Source organism: Plasmodium gaboni, chromosome 3, assembly GCF_001602025.1.
Source record: "Plasmodium gaboni strain SY75 chromosome 3, whole genome shotgun sequence".
NCBI lineage: Eukaryota > Apicomplexa > Aconoidasida > Haemosporida > Plasmodiidae > Plasmodium > Plasmodium gaboni.
The window spans coordinates 592,549-604,820 of record NC_031483.1 but is presented as its reverse complement, the minus strand read 5'-3'; the positions used below and the strand labels follow the sequence as shown (position 1 = coordinate 604,820).

At 20.3% G+C, this 12,272-nt stretch overlaps 3 protein-coding genes across 3 annotated transcripts in view; 1 reads left to right on the top strand and 2 right to left on the bottom strand.

Annotated features, from left to right (window-relative positions):
- Positions 1 to 102: 102 nt before the first annotated feature.
- Positions 103 to 2,387, bottom strand: PGSY75_0317900 (hypothetical protein; the record flags this gene model as incomplete). Its single annotated transcript, XM_018784031.1, has 2 exons — positions 103 to 2,124; positions 2,325 to 2,387. 2 exons carry the CDS (start codon positions 2,385 to 2,387, stop codon positions 103 to 105), a joined length of 2,085 nt encoding a protein of 694 aa, XP_018643614.1.
- A 525-nt stretch (positions 2,388 to 2,912) lies between these two features.
- PGSY75_0317800 (putative proteasome regulatory protein) lies at positions 2,913 to 3,578 on the top strand (the record flags this gene model as incomplete). The annotated part of the gene is made up of 1 exon (XM_018784030.1): positions 2,913 to 3,578. One exon carries the CDS (start codon positions 2,913 to 2,915, stop codon positions 3,576 to 3,578), a length of 666 nt encoding a protein of 221 aa, XP_018643613.1.
- Positions 3,579 to 3,911: 333 nt separating this feature from the next.
- The window catches only part of PGSY75_0317700 (putative CPSF (cleavage and polyadenylation specific factor), subunit A), a gene marked incomplete at both ends in the record, with an annotated part of 9,041 nt that continues 680 nt past the window's right edge, over positions 3,912 to 12,272 (bottom strand). Inside the window, 10 exons of the mRNA XM_018784029.1 lie at positions 3,912 to 3,993; positions 4,105 to 4,407; positions 4,507 to 4,580; positions 4,678 to 4,720; positions 4,880 to 4,951; positions 5,084 to 5,130; positions 5,304 to 5,370; positions 5,522 to 5,598; positions 5,686 to 5,757; positions 5,864 to 12,272. The exon at positions 5,864 to 12,272 is cut by the window's right edge and continues 680 nt beyond it. Of these exons, the coding sequence (XP_018643612.1) occupies positions 3,912 to 3,993; positions 4,105 to 4,407; positions 4,507 to 4,580; positions 4,678 to 4,720; positions 4,880 to 4,951; positions 5,084 to 5,130; positions 5,304 to 5,370; positions 5,522 to 5,598; positions 5,686 to 5,757; positions 5,864 to 12,272 (7,246 nt within the window). The remainder of the gene's footprint in view (positions 3,994 to 4,104; positions 4,408 to 4,506; positions 4,581 to 4,677; positions 4,721 to 4,879; positions 4,952 to 5,083; positions 5,131 to 5,303; positions 5,371 to 5,521; positions 5,599 to 5,685; positions 5,758 to 5,863) is intronic.

The following is a 12,272-nucleotide window of genomic DNA, read 5'->3' as shown; positions in this document are numbered from 1 at the left end:
ACAAAAAAATAATATACACAAAAAAAAATAGGAAATAAATAAAAATAAATTAATATATATACATACATACATATATATATATATATATATATATATATATTTTTAATGTTGGAGGGACTGGTGTAAGGGATATGGCTGCTCATATTTTTTATTTGAAAAATAGATGGTTCCTTTTTGATATCTATATATTGATTTCGGTTTGACTTGTTTGTTTAGGTCATGTTGAATTTCTAAATTGTCAAAAGAATAAAAAGGAAGATTATTATGATATTTTATTAGATCTTGTTTGTATATATCTTTAACTAGATTAGATTGTAACAACATTTTGGCTATCTGATGATAATCTATAATATGGAATAGTTCATGTTGTTGTATGACATTTCTAGCTATAGCATTAACAATTTTTTCATCATTTAATTTTAAATGTTTTTGAACATTTGTTAATGCTCTCATAATTTTATTAAATTCATAAGGTTCTAAACTTTCTAAATGACGATGTAAATGTTTACATAAAATTTGAAAAGATGTTTCATCTAAAAGATTATGAAAAGATAATATTTCAAAAATTGTTGATATATCATAAATACTTTTATTATTTTTATTATCATTTCTTTTTAATTGTTTATTTATATTATAAAATATATCCTTTTGTAGATTTTTATTAATCTTTAATTTATGTGCGAAATAACATAAAGTTGATAAACTTGAAAGATCTAATATATCTATATTTTTATTAATATATAATAATATTTTTTTTAATATTTTATATATTGAAGAATAATATAATGGTAATACACTTGATAAACAAGAACTTATATTACATAACACACTAGGTGGATAGTCATAAAAATATATATCAATATGTTTTAATATATATTCATATAAAATTATATCATTAATTTTTATTTTATGAAATGATAATATTACTTTTTCTATAAAATATGGATTTAAACAATTCTGTTCTTTTAACATATATATTATATATTTACTTATATAATCATAAAAAATATAATTTTGAAATTTTAAATTCGATAAATAATATCCTACATCTATTATATTCTTTATATTTGGGTAATAATTAAATTGTTCTTGTTTATATTTTATTAACTCATCATCAGATGGTAAATTATAAAATGAATCATCATCTGTATTATCATCTGTAATATCATCTGCATTATCATCTGCATTATCATCTATATAGTCATCTATATAGTCATCATTATTTTCATATTTATTTTTAATTTTATCATTATCAGTTACAACATGGCTGTTCATAATATTCCTACTCTTCATAGAAGCAATTCCAATTTTATTACTACAATTATTGTTGTTTATCTGGCTGTATGAATTGTCTATATGATTATTATTTAAAAATGTATCCCTGTTTATATTATTCATCCTCTCATATTTCGGCCCATTCACATTGTTTACAAATTCTTGGTTACACATATTCATTCTATAGATAATTTCTTCTACAATTTTATTAAGATATAAATAATCATGTATTAAACAAGACGAATAGGACTCTACAATTTTTATCAAATAATAAAAAGGAAGGGATTGTATTTGTGGTTGAAGTATATCTCTAATTTTATTAAAGAGATATATATCTTGTAAATGACAATAAGAGAAGGCTCTTAAAATCAATATAAGTTGATAAGGCATATATGAATTTAATCTATTATATAACATTTTAGTAACATTTTCTAATTGAGCAGTAGCTTTTAATTTACCATAATAAAAACATATTCGTGGTAAATTCAAAAATGTATTTATTTTATTTTGAATTCTAGAAGTAATTAATTTAAATCTCCAATCACTAGAAGAACAAAAACCAACATCTACTAATCTTTTTAAAACTTTTAAATAATGATAACCTTTTTTTTTTTTATGTCGATAATAAACCCATACATTTAAAACTTCATCTGAAGTCGTTGATAGAGCTAGCTTTTTTGGTAACATCCATAACCAGCTGCATGATAATTTCTTCTCACAATAACTTGCCTCATAATTGTAAATTAATCTTTGTGTATTTTCTATACTTCTTGGAACTTTATATCTTTCTATATATCCAACCCAAGACCCTTTACCTACTCGCTTATGAAATCTATAATATGCGAAGCGCTACAATGAAGTGGTTCCAAATTTAAAAAAAAAAAAAAAAAAAAAAAAAAAAAAATATATATATATATATATAAATTGATTAAACATAATATGGTATATATATGAACATATATACAAAATGAAATATATATAAAATATATATAAAATATATATATTTATATATATATATATATATATATTTTTCTTTTTATTTGTATTACCTTCTGAATATGAAACATATGTTTTTGCATAGGCATAATTTGAGGAATATATTGAACCCACATTTTTTTTTCTCTCTTTCTTTCCCTTTTTTCCTAAAGTTAAAAATGAGAACATACAAAATTTTTGATTATTATTATTTTATTTTATTTTATTTTTATTTTTATTTTAAATTTAGAAATAAGGTGTATATTTCCCAAAAGTGTTTATATATCATCGATAATAAATTATATATGGATTCTTTTTTTTTCACATTTTGAGGATATATGGCCCATTGGTCATATGTACATAATTCATGTATTTTTTTAAATCATAAATATTACATATATAAAAAATATACATATATATATATATAATATTTATTTGTTTATTTTTATTTTATTTTATTTTTTTTTCTAAAATTTTGTGACATACAAAATTGTAAGGTATACAAATGTAAATAATATTTAAAAAAAAAAAAAAAAAAAAAAATACATGTATATATGTACATATATAAACAAAAATTGAATAAGAATATATTTATGGAATAATCGCAAATTTTATAATATATATATATTTATTTATTTATTTGTTTAATAATTTATAATATGATGAATTTGGAAGAATTCAACGAATTAGTCAAGAAAAGAGAAGATATTGAAAATGAATTAAAGGAACATATGGATTTTCTAGAAAGTCCTGAAAATAAGAATGTAGGTATGAAAGGAAATTTAATTGATTCAGAAGGATTTCCAAGGAATGATATTGACATATATAGTATTCGTGTGGCTCGAAATAAGATCATATGTTTAAAAAACGATTATATAGATATAAATAAGAAACTAGAAGAATATATACATAAGGTGCATAGTACTCATCCAGTTATACGTGTCGAACGAAACAAAAATATAAATAATGATTTATTAAATACACCACAACAAATAACAAAAGAAGAAGATATTCAAAACGCTAAGAAAAATATATTTGCTGTTATAGATGAAGTTATAGATAATTCTCCATCTCATAAATCTGGATTAAAAATAAAGGATCAGATTTTTCAATTTGGAGATATTATTAAAAAAAATGAAAATGAACAAAATCATTATTCAAATATACAACTCATTAAAGAAATAGCAAATTATATGAAAACACAACCTAAACAAATATTAGTTAAAATATTAAGAGAAGAAAATATTCTATTTTATCATATAATTCCTGAGCAGACACAGAAAGGTTTATATATAGGATGTCACATATCTCCATATGACAATTCTTAAACCTTTGTTCCCTTCAAAAAAGGAAAAATGAAATAATATATATGATTTTTATAAGGAAAAAAAGAAGAAAGGAAAAAATAAAAAAATAATAAATAAATAAATAAATAAATATATATATATATATATATATATATATGTATGTATGTATTTATAATCATTATTATGTTTATATTTTAATTTTGTTGAAAAATAACATTACCACAATGGTACAAACCAAAATAACAAAATAACAAAAAAAAAAAAAAAAAAAAAAAAAAATTAAAAAATAAAAAATAAAAAAAAAACTAATAATATATATAATATACAATATATACAAAATATATATATAAAAAATTATAAAAAGCTACACATGTTCTCTAAATCTATTACGAAATTGTCGAAACTTCCAAAATTGCAATTAATCTTTTTCGCAATCCTATAAAAATAAAATGAAATCATATATATATATATATATATATATATATATATATAAATTTATAATGACAAAATTAAAAACTTTCAACAATTTGAGCTTTTTATGCTTTACCATTTAGCATATACATATATCTTATATTGTCTTTCAAATGACATATGGAAAAACATTTTTAATAATTCCCCATCAACAATACCCTTACAATTTTTTGCAGTTACATTTACTTTACATTCTCTATATGCATTATGAGTTAAATTACCAATCGATGATATGTTATCATTTATAGCTATTTCTATACATAAGGCCTTTTTAAAATTAGAAAAATTGGAAAAGGGAATCAAAACACTAATAGATCCTTCGCTCGATGCACATAAAATACCATCCTTTTTTGTAAGTATATTGTGTTTATCATAATCACTAAAAAATATAAACGAATAAACAAATAAATAAATAAATAAATATATATATATATATATATATATACAATAGTATATATATAAAAAAAAAAAATATTACTCTTCAATTAAACTTGAATTCGATAGAGGTAGCATTTTATTTATTATACTTCCGTGGTTAAACAATGACACAGACTATATTTAAAAAAAAAAAAAAAAAAAAAAAAAATTATATATTTTATTTTTATATGTAACAGGAACATAATCCTATATTTTCAGCATTGTAAATTACCGATAATTTAAAGGAATCCTCATCGTTATATTTAAACTTGGACCTACATAAATATAAATAAATAAATAAAAATATATATATATATATATATACATACATATATATATACATATTCTTGTTTATATGCACCTTTTTATTGACTTTATTTTTCTTTTTTATTTTATTTTATTTTATTTTATTTTTTTTTTATTTTTTTTTTTACTTTTGTAATATTATAAAATTGGCATCCATGTCTGATACAACAACGTGGCTTTTCGACAAGGCACAAAGTGATCTGAAATTAAAAAAAAAAAAAAAGAATATTGAACATATATATTATATAGATAAAATATAATTTCATCATATGTTATATTAACATATATATATTTTTATTTATATTCTCTTTGTTTATCAAATTATAACTTACGTGCACCAAATATTGGAGTAATCTCTGCACACTTCAAGTAATTGAGACTGAATGAAAGATAATATATAAATAAATATAAATGATATATATTTTGAAGAATAATATAAAAAAAAAAGTAATAAACCAAATATTCATAAGGACATAATATATATATATATATATATATATATATATTTATATTTATTTATTTCCTATTTCTCTTTAAATTTTTATTTTTTACATTTTTGTAGTCGTATTGTAATATTGTAACTGATGTCATGATATCACCCACAACGATATAATCTCCACTGAAAAAAAATAAAAATAATAATAGTATAAATAAGGAGCATTTAACACACAAACGGTCACACATATATATGTATATATATATGTATATATATATATATATTTATTTATTTATTTATTTATTTTTTTATTTTTATTTATTTTTTTTCTTACTGAACATCCACTGTCATGATCCATGAGCTGGGGGTAAAGGAGACTAGCTCAACAATAGCATTGTTTCCCTCTATTTTCTAAAATAAGGATAAAATAATAAGACATATATAAATATATAAACATACACATATATTACATATTATATATTATATTTCTTTACGTACGGGTTGAAGATTTAGTGGGTCCATAAAAGCTTCATATTTTGTTATTAGGTTATTTATATCAAGAATGACAACCTGTAAAGGAAAAAAAAAAATAAATAAAATAAAATAAATAAATATATATACATATATATATATATATATATATATGTGTAATACATATGGACTTGTTCCATTTTACCATATTATTTATTGTTGCTACAATTTTGTCATCATATGGGACCAGGTTGGTTACTCCCCCGTAATTAATATTATGTGTATATATATGTTTAATTTCAAAAATGTTAGCTTTTTTTTTTGCTATAAATATATGTATATGACCAGATGTAGGTTCATTATTTTTTTCATTTGAATTACATGTACCTACAAAAATGAAACTTGTAACATCGAAATTTTTTTTCTTAAGTTTATCATTATCATATATAATAATTGTAGATACATGATATTTTGATGGTATAATATATGTATATTTTATAGAATCATGATAAGGATCAAAAAAACATATAATTTGTTTCATCATCTCATTCGTCTTATGTTTTTCTTCTGAAGGACATGAAGCTATTAATAAACCCGTTTCTGAATGATATGCAATTTTTTCAACAGTTCTATAGAACGGTATTCTTTTTAAAAATGTTTTTTTCATTTGATTTAATGGAGATATATGCATATTATACCCATCATAAAAAATAAAATAAAAATTATTTTGATTTTTTTTTTTAAATGATAGAAAATTATGAAAAGGATTTAAATAATTGAAATCATTAAATATATCTACAATATATATATTTTTTAATGATAATTTTGATATATTAATTTTTTTTTTTATATCTGAATATATAATTATTGGATTTTCACAACATACAAACAAAAAATTATACTTTTTTATTATATTACTTTGATTTATATCAATTCTTTTTTTTTCAGAAAAAACTTTTAAAAATTTTTTAAATTTAATAGAATCATTACATACATTAATTTTCCTCTTATTTATTAAAACGATTCTATTACTTTTTAAAATATTACTCTTTAAATATATTTTTTCATCAAATAATATATTATTTAAATTTTCAAAAGATGAAGGAATATCAGAAGAGACATTATTATTAAATGTACTATATTTTGAACTATCAGATTTATTATTTTCTTCTAAATTATTATCCTTAAATTCTTTTCTTAATTTCTTATTTAACATATTTATATTTTCTCTTTTTAGTTTCTTAATATCATTATGGTTAATATTACTATTATTATTATTATTATTAACAGTCATATTATCATTATTTGCAGTTTTTTTTTTTTTTTTCTGTTTTACATTTTTTATAAATGTTCTTGGTATATCACTTTGTTCAAAAATATTATCATCACATTCGCTTTCTTGTTCATACATATCAAATTCATCATCATCATCATCATCAAAATATACATCCAGATTACTGTTATAAGTACTTGATGAGTGTGTGCTTGTTATAAGTTCATCTGTTCTTTTTTTATTTTTTTTTTGTCTTCTTTTTCTTTTTCTATTTCTCTTATTTATTTTTCTATTTTTTCTGGTATAATCAAAATATTGATTAAAATCATCATCATTATCATCATATGATAAGCAAATGTCATCATCACTTAGGCTATATTTATTGAGATAATGAGAAAGGCTATCAACAGATTTGTTATATCTATTAATATATATATTTGTAGGTGATAAGGTACCATAATAAGAATCATTATATATTTCTTCTTCTGAATTATATACTCCACGTTTTTTTTTATATTTATTATGATTATATTTTTCCTTTAATTTTTTGCTTCTCTTGAAGGTTATTAAATCAATATTATTATCATAATCAGAAGATTCGTCAGATAATATACCATAAACTTGATAAAAGTTAAAAAAATATTTAGCTCTCTTAATATTTATTTTTACATTTTGTTCTCCTTTAACAACCAATACTTTTTTGTTATTATTATCAGAATTATTTTCTTTTATCATTCCTTTATTTGTATTTTTTTCTGAATTTTTTAAACTGTTCTCATCACTACTACTATATTTATTTATATATAATAAATCATTATCATTTGAATTACTATAATTTGTATCTGAATCATTACTATCGTCATCGTCATTTATATTATCATTCATATTATCATTTATATTATCATTCATATTATTATTAGCAGATGAGTCATTCATATCAACACGTTCCATATCAACCACACTATTAGTATTCGTATCCATTTTATTAATATCATTATTATATTCCAGAATATTTTGTAAACTAACAAAATTATTAGATTCAATATCTACATTATAATAATATTCATTGTCAATATATATAACATCATCCTTATATCTATTACATATTTTATATAACTCCTTCGAATTTTTAAATGTCACACTACCAAAATCGAAAAAATCAAAAACGTCAGTGTTACATTGAGATAAAAACCTTAAAACATTTCTTTTACTATTTTTTATTCTTTTCTCATTTCCTAAATCTTCACACACATTTAATTTATATGTATATTTACCATTACAATGTGTACGTTCTTCAGAATTATTATCCTTACAAACTTTATAAATATATTTTAAAATGAATTCTCTCCTTTTTAAATATTCTTTATGTAATTTAAATAATGTATTACACTCTTCTTGTTTCTTAACCCATTTTCTATAATTATTATCAATTAAAAATCTGTCCATAGTAGTGCACTCAAAATTATCATCACCACTGTTGTTATCATCACCATTTTTATTATCATCACCATCATTTTTATTATCACCACTTTTATTATCATCACCATCATTTTTATCATCACCATCATTTTTATCATCACCATCATTTTTATTATCACCACTTTTATTATCACCACTTTTATTATCACCACTTTTATTATCACACATTTCATAATTTTGACACGTATGTTGCCCTTCCATATTTTTTTCTTTTTGCTTCTTCTTATCATATGCACACAGTATGAAATATTCTATATGTCCATCACTATAACCCAAGAATAAATACATATTATCATTCATCACTATCAATTCGACGTCACTTATATATACAAAAAAACTCATCACAGGTTTGTAATAACTAACGGCATTGAAAATTTGATGAGTCTGTTCATCCTTCTCTTGTTCGACATTTGTATCTGGGTCTGTTGCTTCTCTATCCTTTTTATAATTGCCTTCTTTTATTTCTTTCAGTTTATTCATATTTACATTATATATAACAACTTGGTTATTATTAAAAACACACACCAATAAATTTTTATATAAAGACATGCTACTGATGTTTTCTTTTAAAATATATGTATATAAATGAGCAATATAATTTTCTATAACAACATATATCTTAATTCCTTCCTTACAATATATATATATATAATCATTGTATATAGAATAATTAAAAATAAATGTAACTTCTAAATTATATATCAACTTTAAAGATAAACAACATAATAATCGAATATTATTATTACATATCTGTATTAGATAAGGATGATTCTTAACAATATTAAAATATAATGTATTACTATACATATCAATATCTATATTTTCATATTCACATAAAAATATTTCATTACATATTTCTTTTAAAAAGCTTTCATTAGATATATTATTTTTGATATCTTCTTTCTTTTCTTCATTTAAAAAAAAATTATGATTATTTAAATTCTTTTTTTTATCATCTTGTATATCTCTAGAATGAGACATATGAAACATATTATCATTATTATAACTTGTAAAAGAATCATTCAAAGGATAATTAATAATATTATCTTGATGTTCATTCGTAATATTATGAAACTTATTATCTTTATTATTAATCACAATTTCAGTGCTACAATTTTTTTTATTTGTCTTGTTCTTTTTTAATATATTCCTTGAAACTCCAACTATTTTTGTTTGGTTTGCATAAGTAACACATATCATAAAAATATGGAAATAAATAAAATTTGAATATTTCAAGACATTTATTTCTTTTTCATTTTCAAAGTAATATTTATTTAGAAAACATAAATCTATATTTTTTATTTTTATATATTTTTTATTATTTAAAGATACAAAAACATCAAAATGTAATGGTTCTTCTGATATACTTTTTTTTTTGTTTTTTTTGTGTTTTTTTTTTGGATGTAAATTATTTCCATCATCATTAGATACATTCATCATACATTCATCATCATTGATAGGAATCTTATTTTTATTCTCATTAATAGATAAAGAATCTTTATAAACTTTATCCTTATCATTTATAATATAATCCTTAGGAATATTTTCTTCAGGATTATTATTTTCTTTTTTCATTATATCATTTGTAATAGTATTATGTGCACTTTTTTTTTTTTTTTTTAAATATATAACATATTTTACTACAAAAAAATTATTAACTTTATTAATATTAAGATCACAAGTTATATTAGTTTTTAAACCACTTTGAATAATAGATACACATCCTGTCCTTCCATAACTATTACATGTGATGATTTCATTTTCATTTTGTTTATTTTTAATAACACACATATCTAATATAGGACCCATATTTTGTATAACTGATAATATTTCAATATAAAACTTTTTTTTTTCTGTTTTGTTTTTTTGATTTACTTCATTATAATCATTTATATAATTCATACTAGGACCATAATTTACATCTCTTGTTGATGTATTAATACTAGAATGATAATAATCATTCTTAGGTCTATTATATTTATTTCTTTCTATATTATCATGATAAGTACATGTAGAAAAAGAAGTTCTATTATAATTAATATTGTTCTCTTGTTTATTATTTTTATTGATACAATATTTTCTTATATCATCTATTTCGTTATTTGCATAATGATTATTATAAAAATTATTTATGCCACTAGGAATATTTGAAATATTGTTAATATTACTTACATGGTTAATATTATCTATATGGAACATATTTCTATCATTCTCATTCATTATAGGGACCACCATATATTTTTTTTTATTCAAAATATCTTCTACATATTTATTATCATCACACATATTATTCATCTCTGTTGATAACATTTCATCTTCTTTTAAAATTTCAGAGTAAGTCGAATATTCAACAGGTTGAAAGTCCTCACGTTCATATATTGGAGTATAATGCATTCTCAATAAATAACTATCACTTATTTGAGAACCTAGAAATATAATATCTGGAAATATACAAGTTATTACATTAGCTCTAGAACATGTACCTATAAACTGAACACGCATTGATGAAATATCACCAGTAAAAATATTATTATCACTATATTTGCAATAATAATCATAATATTTATATTTATAATTTTGATTTCTTTTTTGTATATCATGTTTATGTTGTATATCCTTATAATTATAATCATCATAATTGTCAATTGTGTTTTCCATATTATTATATACATCATTATATTTTTCATCAAATACATGTTTCTTATTTTTTTTTGGCATAAAGGATAAAATAAATAAATCTCCATAATCATCAGATAAAATAAATTTATTTATATCTATAGGTTCTATATAAGTAATAGTCCTAAATTCAGAACTTAGAAAAAAATTTCTTCTTTTTTCTTTTATAATATTTATATAATTAATAAATTGAAAACCAATTAATAATATTTTATATTTTGATAAGCATAATATTTTATTTATACTTGGATCCACATGTAAGGGTTTATAAAATTTAGGTAATAGATATTCTTTATCAATAATATTGTAAATAAATAAATTATTTTTATTTATATTATTATTATATTTATTATTATTGTATATATTATATTCATTCTTATCATGTTTATCATTATTTTCTTTATAGTCATGATATTTATCATTATCACTATAATCAAATTCTGCATCTTCGTCACTCAAGTATTTCATACTAGCATCATTCATTTTATACAAAGGTATAATCCTCATATACCTTTCATAAAATTCTGTATCTGATTTCTTATAATCATATAATATACATATAGTCGAATACATATATTCATCATTATATTTATTATCAAAAGTATTACAAGAATCAACCATAGACAATTTTATACCATCTTCTTTATTATCTTTTATATTATCATAACCATCTACCCTACGCATTAAATTCTTATTATATTCATTATCTGAAGGATATATAGATTCAAATAAATTATTATTTTGGAATGATACCACACTATTATTGTGATCAAAACTAATACAGTTTCTAGCATCGTATATTCTTTTCTCCTTTTCTTCAACCTTTAGTTTTTTTATAGAATTATATGTTTTGTCATTATTATTATGAATGGTACCTATCAAATCAGAACCTATGTTCTTTGATAATTTATCATATTCACCACATATTTTATCTCCACCAGGATATATATTTTTCTTTTTATACAAATTTACATCTTCTTGATCAGATGTGTTTATTTCTTTTTTTATTTTTTTATATTTATTTTGATCCTCCAAAAATAAATCTTCATTATTTAAACCCACTTCATTTTTTGATATATCGTCACATAGGGAATTACCACTTTTATGAGCATGATCATAATATTTATTGTTAGTGCATTTTTTACATCCATCATAATTGCTTCTATAATCATTGTAATTACTTCTA